Source organism: Aotus nancymaae, unplaced genomic scaffold (assembly GCF_030222135.1).
Source record: "Aotus nancymaae isolate 86718 unplaced genomic scaffold, 86718_ANA_hifiasm-v0.15.2.pri h1tg000016l, whole genome shotgun sequence".
Classification (NCBI taxonomy): Eukaryota; Metazoa; Chordata; class Mammalia; order Primates; family Aotidae; genus Aotus; species Aotus nancymaae.
The window spans coordinates 62,024,061-62,049,339 of NW_026988428.1; the positions used below are offsets into that span (position 1 = coordinate 62,024,061).

Genomic DNA, 25,279 nt, shown 5'->3' on the forward strand with positions numbered 1-25,279 from the left:
GCACTCATTTACAGGCACACAGTGAACATGGTGATAGAAAAGACCAGTGGTTGCTCAGAGACCCCAGTCCAGCCTGTGTCTCACTGCGGCACGGGCAGCCACTGGATCTCTTGGCCTCAGTCAAGGAGACAGAGGACTAGGAAGAAGGTGTGATTCCCTCCAGAGGGTTCTCCAAGCAGTTGGTTTCTTCGCAGTGGCAGCCGTCATGGCACTCCTGACTCAGGTTCCCTTAAGGGGTCAGAGAACACTGGCCCTGCTGCCTCCCACAACCCTGGCTAGGGTCCCTGCCCAGGGCAGAGCGCCTTATTCTTGGCTTCCACCAGAGACCACCAAGCTAAAAGAAGCTACAAGAAACCTAAACTAGACCTGCTCAAGGAAAAGTCAAACATCTGCTCTGGGTGTCTGGGTCTCCACTTACTGTTCCGTGCCTGTTTTCTCCTCTGTAAAAGGGGATGATAATTCCATCATGGGATTATTTTAAGGATTAATTAATGCATCTACACCACTTGACTTGCTGCCTAGCATGTAGTTAGCATTTAGTAAATGTTTGTTTGTTAATTATTGTATCCGCCAATCAAAATCTTGTTGGTAGCTGTGGAAAGAACACTGGCCTGCGAGACAGGAAACCAGGTCCTGCCCTGCCACGAATCTGCAGTGTGATTTTGGCCACAGTGTGACCTCCTGTTCCCCCACCCCAGCCTCCACCAAACTGAGGCTCAGCTTCCTTGATTCTCAGACAAAAGGGCTGAGCTCAGGATCGTTTTGGTTCCTTCCAGCTGCCCCATTCCAAGGGTCTGGGGAAGTCTCACTTCTCTGACTGCTTCAGAAAGATGGACAGTCACAGTGTCCACTCACTGGGAATGGAGCAGGAAAGTGAAAACTAAGTAAGAGGGAAATGGGCACTGAAGGACAAGGCTGTTGGCGTGGGGTGTGGAAATCCACCATGCCCGGGCTGTAACCAAGTTTCATTAGAGGCCTACATTAAGTTATAAATTAAACCACTTAGACTGTTTGGCCATCAAGCAAGCATGACCTCTTGTTGGCCAAGAACTCAGAGGTAGAAACTGGCACTTATTTAACTGAAGGGGTGGGGAGTGGGGACTGGCTTTCCCCCATAGCAGACACACTAGTTTTGTGGGGAGTTTTTTTAATGACAGATAAAATTGTATGTATTTACCATGTACATCATGATTTTTTTGAAGCATATATACATTGTGGAATGCCTAAGTAACATAGGTAGTACTTCATATAATTATCATTTTGTAGCAATTTTAGTTATGTTGTACGATGGATCTCTTGAACCTATTCTTCTTGTCTAAAAATTCTGTACCCTTTGACCATCTCCGCAGTCACCCTCACAACCACTCCAGCCCCTGGAAACCAACATTCTATTTTTCTATGGGGTCAATGGTTTTAGATTTCACATGTGAGTAAGATCATGTGTTGTCTTTCTCTGCCTGGCTTATTTCACTTAACAGAAGCCACTTCTGTGTCTATATCCAAAGGAAGTGAAGTCAGCATGTTAAAGAGATAACTTCACTCCCATGTCCATGTCAGCACTGTTCACAGTAAGCCAAGATATGGAATCAACCTAAGTGTCCCTCAGCAGATGAGTGGATAAAGAGAATGTGTGTATACATGCGATCAAAGACTGTCTGGTCTTGTTTTAAAAGGGGAAATCCTGTTGCTTGTGACAACATGGTTGAACCTGGAGGACATTATTTGTCGTGAAATATGCCAGCTTTGTTTTTATTTTAGAAGCCCCAAGTTCCCCAGAAGCCCTCCCCTGAGTATGGGGTGCTCCCCACTCCTGAGCTTTTGCTAATGAGAGCAAACAGAACAAGACGTTGATGAGCTCCCAGGAGTAGAGAATGTGGGGAAAGGGAGGGAAGTCACAACTAAGTGAGGCCAACCAGACTGTTCCAGGCCTTAATCCGACTTCCAGTTGCACAGGCCCATGCCACCCAGCCAGTCCTCCAGGACTTTGCTCACACTGTCCCCTCGGCCTAGGCAGCCCCTTCCTCCTCTTCTGCCCTCAGAAACCCTGCCTGTCCTCAAGGACCAGCTTAAATGTCCTTTCTTTTTGCCATCCCCCTGCCGCCACCACCCCTATCTGGCACAATGAATATTCCTCCCTCTGTGTTCACATTATCAATACAGGCCAGCACCTAGAAAGCGCTACCCAGTGTCTGGAAGTTGAAGTTCAGTGATTCTAAGTACCAGGCCTGGCACCTGCTGGGCACTCCATACATGTTGAGCATGTAAAGGATGCAGATGACCCAGGGCCTGAAAATGCCTTGTATTTGTGTATGATTTATAAAAACCAGCTCCCAAGCAATCCCCAACTCCCTGCCACCCATCACCATTAAAGGACTCAGCTCTGCCCCTCAGCCAACAGTTGTGGTCCCTCTGCTCCTGGGCACTGGCCCTGGCTGGAACCTTGCCCTGTTCACTGGGACTCCTGGCACATCTGACCAGCCAGCTGGACCCTTTCTACGTGTCCCTTGTCTTCTCTGTGCTTTGAGCCTCATTCACTTAGGGAAGGGGGGATGCAGCTGAAAAGGCAATGATCCCCAAGTCTCACAGCCCATGACATTACACATCCGGCCTGATGAAAGTCGCCAAAATACATCACATCACCATCAAGGCATCTGCGGTTTTTTCTGAGATGTCCTATGGCATGGGTCCTGCCCATGACATTAACGGCCCCTAGGGCCTGCCAGCTGCCCCTGAATCCCAGCTTTGTTCTGCAGTCAGAACCTCAGCCTGGAAGAAGGCCCGCTGAGGCCTGTTACCAGGATATCTGGAAATTCCTTGACATTTCAACAGGAACTGTGTCCTAAATGTGAGTTTCCATGAGAGGACACGGCCACTCTTGTGCCCCACTCAGTAAGTTTGTTTCAGATGTGAAGGATACTCTTGCACTGCAGGGTCGTGGACTTTCAGAACTGGAAGGGATCTTGAATGTTGATTCAAAGTGTGGTCCCGAGACCAGCAGCATCTGGGAGCAGTGGCCAGCCATCTGGTTTTCCAGGTTTAACACTGAATAGCACTACCATATTCCAAGAAATTCCTCTGTCCTGGGCAAATGGGGATCATTAGTCACCCTGCTGGGAGCAAATTCTCTAGGGTCTCACCCTAAACCTAGTGAATCAGAAACTTTGGGGGTGAGCCCAGCAATTTGTGTTTTAACAAGCCCTCCAGATAATTCTGAGACTTGCTCAGGAGAACCACTCTACTGATAGCTGGGAAAAGAAACACCCAGAGAAGACAGTAACATGCCTCACCATCCACAGGCAGCAAGGACGGGCAGAACCAGAGAAAGGGTCCTGGCTGCACTGTACGGCTCAGCTTCCTCAGCTCAGCCAGCAGGCTTGGGGTGTTACCCAAGTCAAACTCCATCAGCCTGCTAAGTGAATGTGGTACTGAAGAGGACCCAAATCACTTGTTGTGGTCCATGGGCACCGGTTGCTGCTCTGGGGTTCTGGGATGGTGGGGACGGCCACCTTCAGAGAGGATGGGATCCCTCCGAGCCCTGAAGCATTTGGACAGGCAGAGAGGAGCAGGTGTTTCTGGTTCAGATCACAGCATGAATGAAAGCCTGGCGGGTGATGCAGCAGGGCCTTTCAGAGGCCAAAGAAAAGACCAGCTTCACAGAGGTGGGGGGCCTGGGGATGTGAGGATACAGTCCCTTTCCTTTGTTCTCCTAGGCCCGTCGTGATTCTGTGTCCAGTGCTGATTACCACCCCCGGGTGGGAGTCTCTGCATTGCCTGCCCCCCAGTGTCTGGCTTTTGCCCCTTAGGGACACCTCCTCTCATGGGCTCAAGAAACCCAGTTCCTGTGAACATAAATAACCCACTTTGGAAGGCCAGTCTGCTTCCCAGAAATCAGAAGACACTCTTCAAAGCTTAGTGAAAATAATTTCAGGGGATTATCCAAAGCCCAGGTCCCTCCATTCACTGGCAGGAGCAGGTAAGCCCACCTCAAATGGCATATGTTTGCTTCTCTCCAGGGGCTCCTGCAGCCATTACAGTGCCCACCTCATGTATCACTTTCTAGGCAGAGAAAAGCTGTGGGGTGCAACAAGGTCCTAGAGAGGGTGTCCATTAGGACAGCCAGGAGGAGGGCTGGGAGTGGTTGCTAGAAATAGTAGCTTCTCCCCCCTCGCCCTCCCCTTCAGCTGTTTCCCTGGAGGCAGCAGAGCTAAGTGGGTTTTGGAGCCTGTCCCAGTGCACTAGGCATGCCCCAGCCTCCCTTCCTTACAACACAAAAGTGCTTCTGTATTAGTCCATTTTCACACTGCTGATAAAAACATACCTGAGACTGGGAGGAAAAAGAGGTTTAATTGGACTTACAGTTTGGCGTGGCTGGGGAGGCTTCAGAATCATGGTGGGAGGCAAAAGGCACTTCCTACATGGTGGTGGCAAGAGAAAAAAAAGCAAAAGCAGAAGCCCCTGATAAACCCGTCAGATCTTGTGAGACTCATTCATTATCATGAGAGTAGTGCGCAAAAGTCCAGTCCCCGTGATTCAATTACATCCCTCTGGGTCCCTCCCAAAACACATGGGAATTCTGGGAGATACCATACAAGTTGAGATTTGGGTGGGGAGACAGCCAAACCTTATCATTCTGCCCCTGGCCCCTTCAACTCTCATGTCCTCACATTTCGAAACCAATCATGCCTTCCCCACCATCCCCCAAAGCCTTAACTCATTTCAGCATTAACGCAAAAAGTCCACAGTCCAAAGTCTTACCTGAGACAAGGCAAGTCCCTTTCACCTATGAGCCTGTAAAATCAAAAGTGAGCTGGTTACTTCCTAGATACAGTGGTGGTACAGGTATTAGGTAAATACAGCCATTTCAAATGGGAGAAATTGGCCAAAACAAAGGGGTTACAGGCCCCATGCGAGTCCAAAATCCAGAGGGGCAGCCAAATCTTAAAGCTCCAAAGTGATCTCCTTTGACTCCAGGTCTCACATCCAGGACACGCTGATGCAAGAGGTGGGTTCCCATGGTCTTGGGCAGCTCTGCACCTGTGGCTTTGCAGGGTACAGCCTCCCTCCCAGCTACTTTCACAGGCTGGCATTGTCTGCGGCTTTTCCAGGTGCAAGCTGTCAGTGGATCTACCATTCTGGGGTCTGGAGGACAGTAGCCCTCTTCTCACAGCTCCACTAGGCAGTGCTCCAGTGGGGACTCTGGGGGGGGGGCTCCAACCCCACACTTCCCTTCCACACTGCCCTAGCAGAGATTCCCCATGAGAGCCCCACCCTTGTAGCAAACTTTTGCCTGGGCATCCAGGTATTTTTATATATCTTCTGAAATCTAGCCAGAGGTTCCCAAACCTCAATTCTTGACTTCTGTGCACCCACATGCTCAATACCACATGGAAACTCCCAAGGCTAGGGGCTTCTACCTTCTGAAACCACAGCCCGAGCTGTATGTTGGCCCCTTTTAGTCACAGCTGCAGCAGCTGAGACACAGGGCACGAAGTCTCTAGGCTGCACATAGCACGGGAACCCTGGAACCATCCCACGAAACCACTTTTTCCTCCTCGACCTCTGGCCTGTGATGGGAGGGGCTGCCCTGAAGACCTCTGACATGACTGGAAATATTTTCCCCATTGTCTTGGGGATTAACATTTGGCTCCTCATTACTTATGCAAATTTGTGCAGCTGGCTTGGATTTCTCCTCAGAAAATGAAACATTGTCAGGCTGCAAATTTTCCAAACTCTTAAGCTCTGCTTCCCTTATAAAACCGAATGCCTTTAATAGAACCCAAGTCACCTCTTGAATGCTTTGCTGCTTAAAAATGTCTTCTGCCAGATACCCTAAATCATCTCAAGTTCAGAGTTTCACAAACCTCTAGAACAGGGGCAAAATGCTGCCAGTCTCTTTGCTAAAACATAACAAGAGTCACCTTTGCTCAAGTTCCTCATCTCCGTCTGAGACCACCTCAGCCTGGCCTATATTGTTCATATCACTATCCGCAGTTTTGTCAAAGCCATTCAGCAAGTCTCTAGGAAGTTCCAAACTTTCCCACATTTTCCTACCTCCTTCTGAGCCCTCCAAACCGTTCCAACCTCTGCCTATTACCCAGTTCCAAAGTTGCTTTCACATTTTCTGCTATCTTTTCAGCAATGCCCCACTCTGCTAGTACAAATATACTGTATTAGTCCATTTTCACACTGATAAAGACATACCTGAGACTGGGAAAAAAAAGAGGTTTAATTGGACTTACAGTTCCACATGGCTGGGAGGCCTCAGAATTGGGACGGGAGGCAAAAGGCACTTCTTACATAGTGGCAGCAAGAGAAAATGAGAAAGATGCAAAAGCAGAAACCCCTGATAAAACCACCAGATCTCGTGAGAATAATACGGGAAAGACAAGCCCCCATGATTCAATTACCTCCCCCTGGGTCCCTCCCACAACATATGGAAATTCTGGAAGATACAATTGAACTTGAGATTTGGGTTGGGACACAGCCAAACCTTATCAGCTTCCTTTCCCAGGCCTCCTAGCTGCTTCCCTCCTGACCTTGTCATTTAAAAATATCCACCACCGTGGGGCACGGTGGCTCATACCTGTAATCCCAGCACTTTGGGAGGCTGAGGCAGGTGGATCACAAGGTTAAGAGTTCAAGATGAGACTAGCCAATATGGTGAAACCCCAACTCTACTAAAAATACAAAAATTAGCTGGCCATGGTGGCGGGTGCCTGTAGTCCCAGCTACTCGGGAGGCTGAGGTTGCAATGAGGCCAGATTGCACCATTGCACTCCAGCATGGGTGACAGAGTGAGAGTCTGTCTCAAAAAAAAAAAAAAAAAAAAAAAAAAAAAAAAAATCCACTGCTGGGTCTCATTGTCTCATTTCCTCCCACCTAATGGTGCATCCCTAACCCCCAACCCGTCCTCCATGGATGAAAGTGAGCGCTTGCTAGTCCTCATGTGACTGAGACCTCTTGGCAGCATGTGGCACTGTGGACCTCCCTGGCTTCTAGGACCCAGCACTCCCCTGGTTCTCCTCCTGCCTTCTCCCTTGCACATCATTTTGCTGCCTGGTTTCTTCTTCCTCCACTGGCTTTTTAGAGACCAGGGCGGCTCCTCAGAATCTTTCCTCCCCTGCCTCTTACTCACACACTCTGCCTGCTTTATGGGACCTCCCCTCTATGCTGTTCAGGCACCTGTCCCCTACTCTCCATTCCCCCCACCCACTTCTCTTTCTAGAACTTAACACCATCCTGGGACTGGCATCACCTTCAGGATGTGAATCCAAGTCCCCGAGCTTGGCGTGTAAGGTCGCTCTTGACTTGACCCCCTACATACCCTTCAGTTCTCACTCCATTCATACTCTGTACCAGTGGCCTCCAGAGTGGAGATAGATAGTACACAGGTACAGGGAGGACTTACTAGAATCTCTATTCCTTAATTATTTTTACCTTTAAAAAATGCAGAATTAAAATTTGAATATCCACTGGGCATGGTGGCTCACGCCTATAATCTCACCACTTTGGGAGGCTGAGGCGGGCAGATCATGAAGGCGGGAGATGAGACCATCCTAGCTAACACAGTGAAACCCCGTTTCTACTAAAAATACAAAAAATTAGTGGGGTGTGGTGGCACGTGCCGGTAGTCCCAGCTACTCGGGATGCTGAGGCAGGAGAATCACTTGAACCCGGGAGGCAGAGGCTGCAGTGAGCCGAGATCACACCACTGCATTCCACTCCAGCCTGGGCAACAGAGTGAGACTCCATCTCAAAAAAAAAAACACCTGAATATCTGCAATATAGGTTAACGATAGTACATGAATAAACTTTATCAAGAAATTAGGGCAGTTGTACATTCAGAATTGCTTGGCAACCACTGCATGGCATCACCTCTGGTCCTACTGTGTAAGACCTGCTGTGCCCTGGCATGGAATGGTCTCTCACACCGTAGTACCCAGTGCTTCCTCTGCTGTATCCGGGTGATGTTAGCTGTGAGCAATAGCATATCGAAACGTGTACTACAAAGAACCTATAAGTTGTCTTTCTCTCATGTAAACTCAGTCTGGAGGTAAGCAGCTCAGGGATGGTATGGCAGCTCTAAAATCTGAGATCCAGACTCCTTGAACTTATTGACCTGCCCCTTTCAACCCATGGTTTCCAGCTCATGGCCCAGGATGGCTGCTTGAGCTCCAGCCATAACATCAGCATTCCAACCAACAGAAAGGGTGAAGAGGGACATGTTCCCCCACATACATTAAGGATTACCTCTGATTATTACAGATAAAGAATGACATTATGGCCAGGCACGGTGGCTCACACCTGTAATCCCAGCACTTTGCGGGGCCAAGGTGGGTGGATCACGAGGTCAAGAGATCGAGACCATCCTGGTCAACATGGTGAAACCCCGTCTCTACTAAAAATACAAAAAATTAGCTGGGCATGGTGGCGTGTGCCTGTAATCCCAGCTACTCAGGAGGCTGAGGCAGGAGAATTGCCTGAACCCAGGAGGCGGAGGTTGCGGTGAGCCAAGATTGCGCCATTGCACTCCAGCCTGGGTAACAAGAGTGAAACTCCGTCTCCAAAAAAAAAAAAAAAAAAGAATGACATTAATGATTAAGAGTTTAATCCACCGGAATATCACAACTCTAAATTTCTTTGCACCCTATAAAATATCTGCAAAATATGTGAGGCAAAAATTAACAGTATTAAATGACAGATAAATTCATCATAGAGTCTGTAACATACCTTTTTCAATAGCCAACAGAACAAGTCAGTAAGGATATAGAGGATGTGAAAAGTACAATCAGCAAATTTGATCTAATTAACACATACAGAATTCTGTACCCTATAATGACAGGATTCTCATTCTTTTCAATTGCATGTGAAACATATATCAAAAAATGATGCTTCTAAAAAGTTGCCTATACCACTTCTTATATACCATTTACCGGCCAGTGGTGAATCCTGGCTATACCTAGCAGTATAGGAGACTGGGAAATGTTGTCTGTTCCAGGTGACTAAGTATCTAACTAAAATGGAGAAGTTCCATTTCTAAAAAAAAAATGAGAGAACAGATATGAGGGGAACCAGCAGTCTCTGGCCTCTCCCCTTCCCCCCTTTGCCGTGGCAGGCCTGGTCCTGTGAGTACTGCACAGTGGGTAAAAGCTTGAGCCCAGATGCAGAGATTATTTATTCAACTCTGGCTTTGCCACTGATTTGCTGTGAGTTTGGATGAATTATTTAACCTGTCTAAACCTCAGTTATATTATGAAATGGGAATAACCCTATTTCATAGGGGTATTAGGAAGATGGACTAAAATAATGTTTGTAAAGCACTTAGTTCCGAACACATAGTGTTCCATGAATATTAGCTACACAGAGAGGTTAAATAACTTGCCCAAGGTCCCACAGCCAGTAAAATGGCAAGGCTGGCTTTCAGATCCAGTCATCTGGCTGTAGGCTGGTGCTGATGCTTCTTTGGGGCCTCTGCCACCCCCAGCACAGGACCCTACCCATGGTGTTAGGGGAAAGCAGCACTGAACAGTGAGGAATGGGACCCTCAACTACAGATTAGTCATGTGACCGTAGAAAAGGCATTTTTAAATGTGCATTTTAAATATGTAAGTTTCCTCATTCTTTCTGTAGAAGAGTGAATTAAGGGAGCCCAAAGGTTTCCCCTGACCCTGATATTTTGTGGTTCTATCTTCCCTACCACCAGTGGCTGAAATTTTACCATTAGAATGGTTTCTTTTCCTTAAGCCCTGTCTTCTGCCTGAAGTTATTTTTTAAAAATCCAATTTTCCTTTAGAGGGCAGGGCCCTGACTCTGTGGTTTGAGTGAGTGAATCAGGCCCCTTTGCCACAAATAGAAGGTTCTGGGGCAGAAGTGCAGGGGACCTGGCTGGAGGGAAGGGATGTGCACAGCAGGAGAGACTGCAGCCCAGAGCTGCCAGACCCCACAAACTCTGCCGCTCGCTAAGGGCCTGCAGTGGCCCAGGACACCCTGCACCTGGCCTCTTGTCAGAACTGACTGCATAATGACCATGAAATCGCTCCAGTTACATCCCCTGGCCGACCCCATCCACAGCCATTTCTTACAGGCTTCCTTTTTTTCTCCTTCTGTATATTTCTTCCACCATCCTACTTCAAAAACTAAATTGAAGAAAAGTGAGTTTTGTCTTTTTTTAATGAGAAAACTAACAGTCTTAAATTACCTTCTTCAAAGTCTGCAAATAGAAATCACAAATAAATCAGCCACGTGGTCTTTTCTCTCTTCCTGGCTCAGTGAGCCCATGAGCTTGAAATAAGAGGCAGAGCAATGGCTCAGAGGAAATAATTGGGGCGTGGTCCAGCACCAGCCCAGGCAGCAACAACAGGATGAAAGGAGGGCCCAACTGGGGGCTGGAAATAATGGAGGAAGAGATGGAAATGCTAAACTCCCTGGCCCAGCATGTGTGTCTTCTCTGCAGGCTCAGCAGCCATGGTCCATTGTAAGACTGAATCGGACAGCTGGCTGAGCATCTCCCTCAATAAGCATAAACCATGCCTCATTGCTTATGGTTCTGAAATAAAAGAGGTTCTCAAAATGGGGGTGATTTCTTAAAGAGCAACTACTCTGTGAGTATAAGTATCCAGGTGCCCAGGGGCACATGTAACTTAAGGAGAGGAGGAAACCACAAAGGCTTCAGACTTTCTGAGGTTAAGACTGAGAAGCAAACAGGATTACCAGGCACAGTAGGCCCTGCCTTTATCATCACTATTGATGTCATACTTCCCAGAGAGTCCATCGGGGGCGTCAGGACAAGAGACAGAATGGTGCTGGGGTAGAGACGGGAGCTTTAGGACTGGAGTCTTAGGCTCTGGCGCCAGGTCTATGACATGTGATAATAGCTAACATTGATTGAGCACACTTCATGCCAAGGACTATGCTAAACACTTCACATAGATTATTTCATTAATCTCCAAAACAACCCTATATGTGTCATTATTATCCCCATTTACAGATGAGAATGCTGAAGGATGGAGGTCACGTAACTTGCCCTAAGTATCACACATCTTGACAGATCAGGGTGTGAACCCAGGGAGTCAGACTCCAGAAGCTCTTGTACTACTTCCTGCCAAACCACCAGGTGTGGCTGGGCCTGCTTCCTCATCTGGAAAATCAAGCTGCAGCAGCCAGGTCGGGTGGCCTGGGTGATCACTGGGGCCCTTTCGAGCACAGGTGCTCTGCTCTGGGGCTCGTGCCACACCTGTGGATGCAGAGTCCTGTTCAAATGATGCAGAGTGCAAGTTTCCTATGCAAAGTAGTGATGCTGAACGTCTGTGTGTGTGTGTGTGTGTGTGTGTGTGTGTGTGTGTGTGTGTAGGACAGGTGCACTTGTGTCCTGCAACCCTGATGAGACTGGAAAAGAGATTAAGAACACAGTAAGACCCGTGCAAAGTCTGTGGGAGACTAGGTTAGATCTTTGTCAAGAGGACAAAACTGACATCCAAAGGTCTGGAAGATTCCGCCCCAATTCACCTCCACTTGGTGTCCTTTGCAATTCCCTGATCTTTGCTCCATGCTGCACACACATAGCCTCAAAGCCCCCGACAGATAGGCTAATGAGCCCTTTGACGGGAGCCTTGCCAAGGTGCTCTGGCTCCAGGAAGGACGAGGTGGTTCTTGGTGATTCCCTGGCCTAGCATATGTGTCTTCTCTGCAGGCCCAGCAGCCATGGCCCACTTTAAGACTGAGCAGGATGACTGGCTCATCGTCTACCTGAAGTATTTACTCTTTGTCTTCAACTTCTTCTTCTGGGTGAGTGAATTCTGCACACACATCCCCTTCCCCAGGCACTGAATGAAGTTCTGAGGAGAACTTTTTTTGTGTGTGTCACCACTTTGTTTTTTGTGTCACCACTTTGAGGTTGATATCTTTCAAATCAAAAATCAACCATGGGTGAACTCTTCCCACTTTAAAGCAAATATGTACATTTGCTACTGAGAAGGAAGAAAAGAATTGGGTCTGCAGGTTGGCATGGAGCTCGTACCACGTGGCATCTGAATAGATGCACAAACATAACAATAAGCTTTGTGTTCTAGCCCTGCTGTGCAAAGGGTCCAGTTCTTTCTTCCCCACTAACTTGTCACACCCATGCCTTTTGGAAAATGTGACTGCCTGATATAATGACTGGAGTCCATTCACCTTTCATGGTTAACATTCTCCAGGCCCCGGGCAGAGAAACAGAAGTCCTGGGGGCTCCGACTACCGCTGCCTGTGATGAAAATTATCTCTATGGGAACTCCCCTCAGGAGCCTGCCTGGGTGAGGTCTTCCAGAGGGGTGTAGTCCGTCCACTTGAAGCAATCATCCAGGTAATTGGGAACAGAATACCATCAGTTCCCACAAATAGACACTGGAATGTCTATATTTGTTATTACAGTCTCACTAAATTTGAGAAGGTAGAAGAGTCAAGAGTGCAGTCTTTGCAGGCAGCTGGACCCACGCTCTGCTGACTACTAATGGTGCATCCTTGGGCAAGTTATTTAAGTTCATGGAAACTGTTTCCCCAGCTATAACTCAATGATAATTTCTAGCCTGTTGGGGTTGCATTCAATAAATGCAGTATTTTGAATACATTAGATGTCAAATGCCTGAAAATGCCACCAAGTCAACCTATAAGGCAGAGCTGGGCTTCCTGCTTCCATGGTAAGGGAGAAGTCTTTCGGAGTCTTGGAAGTGTCTCAGAAAGGCAAATGCAAAGGTGGGACATGTCTGAGATTTCAAGGTCTTTCTTGCAGGAGCCTGCTTAGGATTGGAAAGGACCATAACATGAGAGTTTAGGATGGGTAGACATGGCAAGGCAAGAGTTTTGAAAAGTCCTGGAGAATAGACCAGTCAAGATGCTATCTATTAAAAAGTTGGGCAATCTGCTATTTGTTTAAATGTTGTTTGCAAAGTTCCTGAAAGGAATAATAAAATAATTTGTCACTTTTATCTTCCTGGGCAAGAGTTTCCTGGAATAGTGAAGTCGTGATGATGAAGATGGTGCGATAATAAAGCTGTGTTGATGTGGACAGTAAACTGTGTGGTAGAGAGGGTTTCCATTCTGAGACACAAATCCAGTAGGATGATTAGGATTCTTGCTAAGTAAGCATTTCTGTTTAAGAATATTTATTTCCTGGGGAGGATCCAAGATGGCCAAATAGGAACAGCTTCAAGTGCAGTTCCCAGCAAGAACAACACAGAGGGTGAGTGCCCCACCACATTTCCAAACAAATTTTCACTGCCCACAGACCAGGAGATTCCCAGGCTGAAAATCACCAGGGGTTTTCAGCACAGCAGTTACAGCTGGTGCCAGATTGGTGCATAGAAACTCACGCAAATCTGGGCAGCCATTTCAACTGGTGCCTGGAACGCCTGGGAGACAGAGCCACCCATTCAACTGAAAGGGAGGGGGCAGAGACAGGGAGCCAGGTGATCTGGCTCAGCAGGTACCACCCCCACGAAACAAGCAATCTGAAAGGGTCTGGATTGAGTTTTGCAGCAAGCACAGCTGGACCCAGGACAGGCCAGCTCAGTGTGGGGAAGGGCGACCACCACTACCAAGGCAGTTCACACAGCAGCTGGGCAGAGCCTGCAGCAGCTCAGCAACTCCCTGCTGGCAGACTGTGACTAGACTACTCCATGTGGCGCAGGGCATCTATGAAAAAAGGTAGCAGCATGACAGGAACTTATAAATAAAGCCAACCTTCCTAGGACAGAGCACCTGGGAAAAGAAGCAGTTATGAGTTCCACTGTGGCAGACTTAAGAGTACCTGCCCAGCATCTCTGCATGGAACAATAGAGCTCACAGCTCAGCACTTGAGCTCCTATAAGGGACAGACTGTCTCCTCAAGCAGCTCCCCAACCCCCGTGTACCCAAAGAGACACTTCATAAAGGAGAGCTTGGGCCAAAATCTGGCAGGTACCCTTCTGGGACAAAGATAACAGAAGAAGAAACCAGCAGCAACCCTTACTGTTCTGCAGCCCCTGCGGGTGATCCCCAGGCAAGCAGGGTCTGGAATGGAACTCCAGCAGTCCTGCAGCAGAGGGGCCTGTTAGAAGGAAAACTAAAAAAACAGAAATAACTTCATCATCAACAAAAAGGACATCTACTCAGAGACCCCATCTGAAAGTCACCAACTACAAAGACCACAGGTAAATAAATCCACAAAGATGTGAAGAAACCAGTGCAAAAAGGATGAAAACACCCAAAACCAGAATACCTCTCCTCCTCTAGAGGATCACAACTCCTCACCAGCTAGGGATCAAAGATGATGGATAGAGAATGAGTCTGATGAATTGACAGAAACAGGCTTCAGAAAGTGGGTAATAACAGATTTCTCAGAGCTAAAAGAACATGTGCCTAAACCAATGCAAAGAAACTAAGAACCTAGAAAAAAGGTTAGATGAGATGCTAACTAGAATAAACAGCTTAGAGAAGAATATAAATGACTTGATGAAGCTGAAAAATATAGCACGAGAACTTCATGAAGCATACACAAGTTTCAATAGCCAAATTGACCAAGCAGAAGAAAGGATATCAGAGATGGAAGATCAACTCAATGAAATAAAACAAGAAGGCAGGAATAGAGAAAAAAGAGTGAAAAGAAATGAACAAAGCCTCCAAGAAATATAGGATTATGTGAAAAGACCTAATTTATGTTTCATAGCTGTACCTGAATGTGATGAAGAGAATGAATCCAAGCTGAAAAACACTCTTCAGGATATTATCCAGGAGAACTCCCCCAACCTAGCAAGCCAGGACACCATTCAAGTCCAGGAAATACAAAGACCACCACAAAGATATTCCTCAAGAAGAACAACCCCAAGGCACATAATCGTCAGATTCACCAGGGTTGAAATGAAGGAAAAAATGCTAAGGGCAGCTAGAGAGAAAGGTCAGGTTACCCGCAAAGGGAAGCCCATCAGACTCACAGCAGGTTTCTTGGTAAGAAACCTTACAAGCCAGAAGAGAGTAGGGGCCAATATTCAACATCCTTAAAGAAAAGAACTTTCAACCTAGAATTACAGATCCAGCCAAACTAAGCTTCAAAAGCAAAGGAGAAATAAAATCCTTTACAAACAAGCAATTGCTGAGAGATTTTGTCACCACCAGGCCTGCCTTACAAGAGCTCCTGAAAGAAGCACTAAACATAGAAAGGAACAACCAGTACCAGCCACTCCAGAAACATACCAAATGGTAAAGACCATCGACACAATGAAAAATGCATCAACTAATGGACAAAACATCCAGCTAGCATCAAAATGGCAGGATCAAATTCACACATAACAGGATTAACCTTAAATGTAAATGGGCTAAATGCCCCAATCAAAAGACACAGACTGGCAAATTGGATAAAAAGTCAAGACCCATTGATGTGCTGTATTCAGGAAACCCATCTCACGTACAAGGACACACATAGGCTCAAAATAAAGGGACGGAGGAAGATTTATCAAGCAAATGGAGAGAAAAAAAAAAAAAAGCAGGAGTTGCAATCCTATAAAATGGACTTTAAACCAACAAAGATCAAAAGAAACAAAGACATTACGTAATGGTAAAAGGATGAATGCATCAAGAAGAGCTAATGATCTTAAATATATACGCACCGAATACAGGAGCACCCAGATACATAAAGCAAGTTCTTAACGACCTACAAAAAGACTTAGACTCCCAAACAATAATAGTGGGAGACTAACACTCCACTGGGAGACTAACACTCCACCGTTAATATTAGACAGATCAACGGGACAGAATATTAACAAGGAAATCCAGGACTTGAACTCAGATCTGGACCAAGCAAACCTAATAGACATTTACAGAACCCTCCCCCACAAATCCACAGAATATACATTCTTCTCAGCACCACATCACACCTACTCTAAAATTGACCATATAATTGGAAGTAAATCACTCCTCAGCAAATGCAAAAGAACGGAAATCATAACAGTCTCTCAGACAAAAATGCAATCAAATTAGAACTCAATTAAGCAACTAACTCAGAACTGCACAACTTCATGGAAACTAAACAACCGGTTCTTGAGTGTTGACTGGATAAACAATGAAATGAAGACAGAAATAAAGATGTTCTTTGAAACCAGTGAGAACCAAGACACAACATACCAGAATCTCTGGGACACATTTAAAGCAGTGTCTAAAGGAAAATTTACAGCAATAAATGCCCACATGAGAAGCAAGGAAAGATCTAAAATTGACACCCTATCATCAAAATTGAAAGAACTAGAGGAGCAAGATCAAAAAAACTCAAAAGCTAGCAGAAGACAAGAAATAACTAAGATCAGAGCAGAACTGAAGGAAATAGACAGACAAAAAACCTTTCAAAAAATTAGTAAATCCAGGAGCTGGTTATTTGAAAAGATCCACTAGCCAGATTGATAAAAGAAGAATCAAATAGATGCAATAAAAAACGATAAAGGGGATATCACCACAGATTCCACATAAATACAAACTACCAACAGAGAGTACTACAAACAACTCTATGCACGTGAACCAGTAAACCTGGAAGAAATGGATAAATTCCTGAACGCTTGCACCCTCCCAAGCCTAAACCAGGAAGAAATCAAAATGCTGAATAGACCAATAACAAGAGCTGAAGTTGAGGCAGTACTTTATAGCCTACTAACCAAAAAAAGCCCAGGTCCACATGGCTTCACAGCTGAATTCTACCAGACATACAAAGAGAAGCTGGTACCACTCCTTCTGAAACTATTCCAAACAATCCTTCCTAGATTGTTTTGGAGGGAATCCTTCCTAGATCATTTTATGAGACCAACATCATCTTGATACCAAAACCCGGCAGAGACTCAACAAGAAAAGAAAACTTCAGGCCAATATCCATGATGAACATAGATACAAAAACTTTCAATAAAATACTGGCAAACCTACTGCACCAACACATCAAAAAACTTATCCATCATGATCAAGTAGGATTCATCCTGGGGATGCAAGGCTGGTTCAACATACACAAGTCTATAAACGTAATCCACCACATAACAGAACCAAAGACAGAAACCACATGATTATCTCAATAGATGCAGAGAAGGCCTTTGACAAAATTCAACAGTCCTTTATGCTAAAATTCTCAATAAACTAGGTATCAATGGAATGTATTTCAAAATAATAAAAGCTATTTACAACAAACCCAGAGCCAATATCATACTGAATGGGCAAAAACTGGAAGCATTCCCTTTGAAATCTGGCACTAGACAAGGATGCCCTCTCTCACCACTCTTATTCAATATAGTATTGGAAGTTCTAGCCAGAGCAATCAGGCAAGAAAAAGAAATAAAGGGTATTCAGTTAGGAAAGGAGGAACTCAAATTGTCTCTATTTGCAAATGACATGATTGTATATCTAGAAGACCCCATCATCTCAGCCCAAAATCTCCTGAAACTGATAAGCAACTTCAGGACAGTCTCAGGACACAAAACCAATGTGCAGAAATCACAAGCATTCCTATACACCAATAACAGACTTAAAGAGAGCCAAATCAAGAATGAACTGCCATTCACAGTTGCTACGAAGAGAATAAAATACCTAGGAACACAACTAACAAAGGATGTAAAGGACCCCTTCGAGGAGAATTACAAACCACTGCTCAAGGAAATAAGGGAGGACACAAACAGATGGAAAAACATTCCATGCTGATGGTTAGAAAGAATCAATATTGTGAAAATGGCCATACTTCCCAAAGTAATTTATAGATTCAATGCTATCCCCATCAAGCTACCTAATGACCCTCTTCACAGAACTGGAAAAAAAACCCTTAACCTTCATATGGAACCAAAAGAGCTTGCATTGCCAAGGCAATTCTAAGCAAAAAGAACAAAGCTGGAGGCATCATGCTACCTGGCACCAAACTATACTACAAGGCTACAGTAATCAAAACAGCATGGTGCTGATACCAAAACAGAGATATAGACCAATGGAACAGAACAGAGGCCTCAGAGGAAATGTCACACATCTGCAACCATCCTATCTTTGACAAACCTGACAAGAACAAGCAATGGGGAAAGGATTCCCTGTTTAATAAATAGTGTTGGGAAAACTGGCTAGCCATGTACAGAAAGCAGAAACTGGACCCCTTCCTGACACCTTACACTAAAATTAACTCCAGATGGATTAAAGACTTAAACATAAGACCTAACACCATAAAAACCCTAGAAGAAAACCTAGGCAAAACCATTTAGGACACAGGCATAGGCAAGGACTTCATGACGGAAACACCAAAAGCATTGGCAACAAAAGCCAAAATAGACAAATGAGATCTAACTAAACTCCAGAGCTTCTGCACAGCAAAAGAAACAATCGTTAGAGTGAACCAGCAACCAAAAGAATGGGAAAAAAATTTTGCAATCTACCCACCTGACAAAGGGCTAATATCCAGAATCTACAAAGAACTAAAACAGATTTACAAGAAAAAAACAAACCCATTCAAAAGTGGGCAAAGGATATGAACAGACACTTTTTAGAAGAAGACATATATGAGGCCAAGAAACATATGAAAAAATGCTCATCATCACTGGTCATTAGAGAAATGCAAATCCAAACCACATTGAGATACCATCTCACACCAGATAGAATGGCGATCATTAAAAAAACTGGAGACAACAGATGCTGGAGAGGATGTGGAGAAATAGGAACACTTTTACACTGTTGGTGGGAGTGTAAATTAGTTCAACCATTGTGGAAGACAGTGTGGCACTTCCTCAAGGACCTAGAAATGAAATTCCATTTGACCCAGCAATCCCATTACTGGGTATATATCCAGAGGATTATAAATAGTTTTATTATAAAAAACACATGCACATGTATGTTCATTGCGGCACTGTTTACAATAGCAAAGACCTGGAACCAACCCATATGCTCATCGATGATAGACTGGACAGGGAAAATGTGGTACAGATACACTATGGAATACTATGCAGCCATAAAAAATGATGAGTTTGTATCCTTTGTAGGGACATGGATGAACCTGGAAACCATCATTCTCAGCAAACTGACACAAGAACAGAAAATCAAACACCACATGTTCTCACTCATAGGCGGTTGCTGAACAGTGAGAATACATGGACACAGGGAGGGGAGCATCACACATTGGGGTCTGTTGGGGGGGTTAGGGGAGGGACAGCAGGGGGTAGGGAGTTGGGGAGGGATAACATGGGGAGAAATGCCAGATATAGGTGATGGGGATGGAGGCAGCAAATCACATTGTCATGTATGTACCTATGCAACAATCCTGCATGTTCTGCACATGTATCTCAGAACCTAAAGTACAATAAGATATATTTAAAAAACAAGTGAACGAGGTTTAATCAAGAGGCTAAAATAGGAGGCACACAAGATAGCCAATAAAATAAATAGGATATGATGAGGGTAATTATGGAACCATGTATAAGACACAGAGCTGGGACAGAGGACAGAATGATTTGCTGGGAGAGGGGGCAGGGACAGCTCTAAGGAAACTTTCCTCTAGGCTCTGAGCTGGGTTTGGAAGATGAACAGGTGATCTCATGTTCCCTCCCAGCTCCACCACTCAGTAAGACTCATGATTTTGCTCATTTTAGGGATAGATCGGACTGGGGAAGGCAGCAGAGGAGTAGTATTCTGATTTATATTATCAAGGGCTATTTAAAACCAGAGAGCCAAAAACAAGGATGCCTCCAGGTGGAAAATGGCCCTTAGCATGACAAGCTTATCCTTGAAGATTCCATAAACCAAGACAGCAGGAGCATGGGCAGGAAAGAAAGGGATAGGGCAGGAGCCAGGACCACTTGAATCCCAATAAAGGAGAATCCTCTGGGCAGGGGAGTTCTCCACCCTCAGTGAGGAGGAACCCATGGTTCAGGAGGCAGGAAACGCACAAGGAGACGGGCAGTGCACAGGGCGATAGTAGACTCTGCATCTGCTGGCCACCTGCTACATGCCAAGCCCCACACCGGACTGAATCGCCTTCTGGGCTGGACAGGAGCTCACCCATGGGAACCACACTCGTCATCTGTGCTCCTCTTCCCTGCTCAGTCTCATCCATGGCGCCATCAGCCACCCACCCCAGACCCCACAGGGTCCCTATAGACTCTGCCTTCTCTCAGCAACAACCATGTGCCAATTCCCCTCTGCCCTCCAACCTGTCTCCATCTCCCTGCCACACTGCCCACGTGGATTCCCCACCGTGGTCAGCTCCCAGCTTCTGCTCCGCCCACAGGCTGATTCCCCACGGCAACCCTGGCTGAGACATCCCCATCCGCTCCCACGCCCACAGAACCAAGCCCAAACTTCCGCATGGCCTCAGGGCTCTTACAGTCTGGCCTTAATCTGACTTTTTGGCATCATGTTTGCTACTTTCTTTCCCCCACACCTGGGTTTTAATCACTTTGAACTAAGTGGTTGCTTTTTCTTGAAAATAGTGTGGTTACCTAATAACTCGGGCACTGTTAGCAGAGTGGTAAAGAGGGTGAACTCCTGGGTGCAGCACAGGGTCCAGTCCAAGCCCCTCTGTTTATTGGCTGTGTGGATTCGGATAAGTGAAGCAGCCCTGGGGGCCTCAGGGAAGCTCTCTCTCATCCCTGCCCACCTTTCTCACATTGTTCTCTCTGCCCTCCCTCTTCTGTTGAACTCCTACACAACCTCTAAGGCCCATTTTGAGATTTTGAGTGTGGCACCTGCTCTGACTGTCCTGGGCAGGTGAGTTCAACCCTCTCCTACATGTCTGTAGCACTGCTCACCTCACAGCAGCCCTCGGCCCTGGGGGGTGCGGATCTCCCCTCATTCCCCTAAAAAGGGGGCCCAGCACCCAGGAGCCACCCCAGTAAGTGTGGGACTTGGTGGATGGGGCTCTGTAGAGGGCTGTGGAAATGGCATCTGCTCCCCCACCTGCCTCTGTCTGTTGAGCTCCTGGGGCAACAGCTAGTGTTTCTCTTTCCTGCTTTATGATTGTTTTGATTTTAAAGGGGCAGTCCACAAAGTCCCAGCAGTCCCAGAGGGGAATGGGCTTTTTCTCTCGGTCGTTAGGAAGAGGCTCCTGGAAAGGCTGGGGTTGGACCCTAAGGATATTAAGCCTAGACTGATGCTTGGTTATTCTTTCTTTCAACCAGTACCCCCTGTGTGTGTAGCACCTGCTACAATGACGCCAAGCTCTTGGGCTGTCATGGGACCCATACTGCCAGTCCCTGCCCCAATATCTGACTTAGTCAGGGTCTTTAGTCACCAGGGTGACTTCTGCTATGAAGAAGAAGAGAATGGGCCTAATTTGGGGGAGCAAACACAGCATGGAGGCTCAGGGAGAGGACTGGGAGACTAGGTCTGAACAAGGCTCAGTTTCTTTTAAAGAACAGCTTCCCATTCCCACATCAGAAGAATCAGCTGAACCCCCGACTGCAGCCCCAGTAGAGCACAGCTCAGCCCTATGCCCAGATGCAGGAAGGGTGGATGGCACCCCTGTCCCACGCCCAAGCAACCGAACTCTCCAGGAGGGCACACAAAAGTCGGCATCAGGCGCTGCTGCTCACACTGCTCATGGACGAGCTTCTCTGAGCGCCAGGCATGCGTTTCTCAGGCTAATGCTTCACCCTGTCGTGTTTCTTTCCTATGAATGGGAAGTTCCTAAAATTACACAGCAGGGGTAACCTGCTCTACCCCTCCCAGCCAGCTCAGCTTGCATCCTCGTTGCCTGGCTTCACCCTCTGCAGGGCTTGCTGGCTCGTTGGCCATAGGCTATGGCTTTGAAAAATGTAGCTATTGCCCAGGCAGTGGCTCACGCCTGTAATCCCAGCACTTTGGGAGGCCGAGGCGGATGGATCACCTGAGGTCAGGAGTTCGAGACCAGCCTGGCCAACATGGTGAAACCCCGTTTCTACTAAAAATACAAAAATTAGCCAGACGTGGTGGTGCATGCCCCTAATCCCAGCTACTCAGAAGGCTGAGGAGGGAGAAACACTTGACCTGGGAGGTGGAAGTTGCAGCAAGCTGAGATTACACTACTGTACTCCAGGCTGGGCAACAGGACGAGAAAAAAGAAAAGAAAAATGTAGTTATTACCCCCATGGAAAATTACACTAGTTTCTGTAAAGAGCCAAATACTGTTGAATCAACTGTACGCCAATGGCTTTTGAATAGCTCACTGGAGTCAGATCTCTCCCTGCCCCGTCAGTCCCTCTTCCTGCTCTCTGCTGACTTAGGCAGTTTCCAGGTGACTTGAGTGACAGCCTTGAGCCACTGGTTCAGAACCATCTTGCCAGAGGTGCTTTGGCAGAAACTTGACCCTCGGTACTAACAGCGACAGTTTAACCATGTGGAAGGGACCTCAGAGGTATTCCCATCCAGCACCCCCAGTTTACAGATGAAGAAACTGAGGCTTAGAGGGGCTGCTTTCCGTCCCACAGTCATGTGGTTAGTCAGGGGCACAGGCAGAACTAGAACCCAGGCTGCTGACTTCTGCCCTCCCGTGAGCCCCTCTGGTGACCATCCAACAGTGAACAGCATTAATTTTCCGATCCAGAGGAAAGCTTGTTTTCTAAAGAGCTGACCATGTCCCAAGCAGGAGGCCCCCCGAATGACTGAAACCTTCTCATTCCTTACCTAAGGACGTAACACTCTGGGAGAGAGGTGGAGGCCCTCAAAACATCAGATCCACAGGGAAAGGTACTCAGAGGGGTTCCCAGTGGTTATAGGTTGGAAACCACTGGTCTAATACAACTCCCTTATTTGAGAGATGAAGAAGCTGAGGTCCAGAGAGGTTAAGAGACCATGTTTAGGTCACACTGCTAGTTATACAAAGGTAGGACCCTCACCTAAGCCTTCCAGACATGCTGTAGGGGGAAGAAAGAATTCTTTACAGGATATTTGGCTGCAAACCCTCATTTTACACAATTTTGTTGACCCAAACTCGGGAAATCCCTCGCTAGTCATGGAGGTTGTATGCGATAACCTATACCCACAGAGAATTTAAAAACCTATTGTATTCTAGGATTTCATTGAATCTAAGACATCATCAGGGGTACGATACATTATTGTTTTTTGTACCACTAAGAAAAACTACTGCCAAGTATAACCATAAAATACTATCAGTCATAAGATACATCCCAATTTTAGAGATGTTAAAATGTGAGGGAAAAATGTGTGCGTCATGGAATTGAAGAAATCCACATGGTAGCTGCTCCCATTCTGTTTGCCATAGCCCTGATGATATCCTTCTACCTGATGGAGGTGCCAATGGAGGTAAAATGGCACTTTGAAGAAATAGCATCTACTAAAGATGCAGAAGTAGTGGAGCGGGCCTGGGATCTAAGACAGGCGGCAGAGAAGGTGGAGGACTCGAGCCCCAGCAGGGGAATGAGATGACTTGAGAGCATCACTGGGGTGGGATCTGGGGACAGAGTCCTGGATTTGCTCTCAGGAGATGTAGGTTTGAATCTCAATTCTGAAACTCTAATGGTGTCATCTTGGGCACATTCTTATTCTCTTCAAGCCTCAATTTCCTCATCTGCAAAACACAGAATATATGCCCTGCCACCCTACCCCATTCTCACAGAGCTGTTGCAAAGCTCAGAAGAGAAAATGGTAAATACATGTCCACTTGCTCAACGGATGTCTGACTGCCCAGAAGAGAGAACTAGGAAATGACAGGGTAGGTTGTGCGGAGTCTTCCTGGGGCAGATGGGGATCTCCTCTCAGTGACAAAGCTCAGGGGGTTATGGACAGAGCCCAGGGCACTTCTCTAGCTATGAGCACACCCAGGACCCCTTGAGGAAGCATCCCACATCCATCAAAGGAAAGAGACCCATCCTTAAATGGGGACAGGGAGACTAGCGGGCAGAAGGCCATCTTCCCAGGAGCAGATGGCAGAGAGGGTCAGGAGTCCTGGGGTCCTGTCCCCAAATCCTGGGCGAACACCCTAGTACTCCCCATCTGGTACCCTGAAGATGCTGTGCATGTGTACATACAAACACATTATGCCCAGCTGGGTCTAAGAGTCGCAGAAAGAGTTACTTGGCTTTGTTGCAAATAGAGCTTGGCAAGCCGAGCCATCTCTGCTATATTTCCCAAGCACTCCGGTTTCTGAGGCAGTATCCCTCCATATGCAAATCAGAAGTGTCCTATCCCTGCCCCCTTCTCAGGACCGAAGGGGAATCAGACAGTTAGCAAAAAATTTCTCCTCCTGCAGTCCAGGCAGCTCCAGCCTGTCAAGCTCCCTGGCTCTTTGATCATAGAGGCAGTGTGACTGAGTGGGCAGGCCCTGGGCTCGGGGTTCTCGTCCTGCCTCTGCCCCTGACCCCAACTATAGGCAAGATCTTGGACAATTTACCTTTCCTCCGTGGGTCTCAGTTTCTTCCTCTGTAGAATAGGGATAAAAAGCCCAGCTGTGCTTCCCTAATCAGCAAACATAAGGTTTAAACAAGGGGTGTTGCTCAATCCAGCCCCACTGGAGAAGTGGGGCAGGGGGAGGGAGTGCACTGAGGGGAGAGGAGCCGGGGGTGGCAGGAGTTGGGGAGGTGAAAAACTGGGGAGGTGAAGGGTCTCAGATATGTTGGTCAACCCTGAAACTGCTGTCCTCTCCCCAGCCTCATAGCAATAGGCCACCACGGTAAAAAGCACTGAATTCACAGACCTGGACTCAAAACCTGGCTCTTCAGGTTGCTTACTTTGAACAAGTCTCCTAACCTCTCTCAGCCTGTTTCCTCATCTATAAAACTGGGTAACCACGCCATTCTCACTGACTGAATGAGCCAATGCAGGAGAAGACCCTGGCACCCTGTGGGCACTGAATGAATGGCAGATGCCAAGGCCCCCTCCAGCCCCCTGCTCTAACTCGGTGGTGTCCTGCAGGTCGGGGGAGCAGCTGTCCTGGCCGTGGGCATCTGGACCCTGGTGGAGAAGAGCGGCTACCTCGGCGTCCTGGCCTCTAGCACGTTTGCCACCTCTGCCTACATCCTCATCTTCGCGGGTGCACTTGTCATGGCCACCGGCTTCCTCGGCTTCGGTGCCATCCTCCGGGAGCAGAAGGGCTGCCTCTCCACGGTCAGTGCCTGCCCCATGCTCTACAGGGAGGGGGAACCCTGCACCACTCAGTTGGCTTCCCAGCAAGTGAGAGGGGCCCCAGCCCTGGAATGGGAGGGGCTGAGGCTGTGGGAGAGCCAGAGATGGGGCGGCGGCTCCTGTTTGCCATGGTCTCAGGTTCTTAGACCTAAGCAAGCAGGGCCGTCTGGGTCGCTGCAGCAGCAGCTCCTTCCCCACACCTCCATCTCCGTCTCCT

The 25,279-nt window shown here is 47.1% G+C and overlaps 1 protein-coding gene and 1 long non-coding RNA gene across 4 annotated transcripts in view; one reads left to right on the forward strand and one right to left on the reverse strand.

The window, feature by feature from the left end:
• The window catches only part of TSPAN11 (tetraspanin 11), a 75,970-nt gene that overhangs the window by 22,299 nt on the left and 28,392 nt on the right, over window positions 1–25,279 (forward strand). Inside the window, exons 2-3 of the mRNA XM_012458433.3 lie at window positions 11,690–11,784; window positions 24,853–25,044. Of these exons, the coding sequence (XP_012313856.2) occupies window positions 11,701–11,784; window positions 24,853–25,044 (276 nt within the window). The 5' untranslated portion in view covers window positions 11,690–11,700. The remainder of the gene's footprint in view (window positions 1–11,689; window positions 11,785–24,852; window positions 25,045–25,279) is intronic.
• Window positions 1–25,279, reverse strand: part of LOC135275408 (uncharacterized) — a 48,596-nt gene that overhangs the window by 15,031 nt on the left and 8,286 nt on the right. For all 3 annotated transcript variants that reach the window (XR_010343024.1, XR_010343022.1, XR_010343023.1), the window contains exons 2-3: window positions 4,756–4,788; window positions 4,357–4,411 (exon numbers count right to left, since the gene is read on the reverse strand). This is a non-coding gene — a long non-coding RNA (uncharacterized LOC135275408). The remainder of the gene's footprint in view (window positions 1–4,356; window positions 4,412–4,755; window positions 4,789–25,279) is intronic.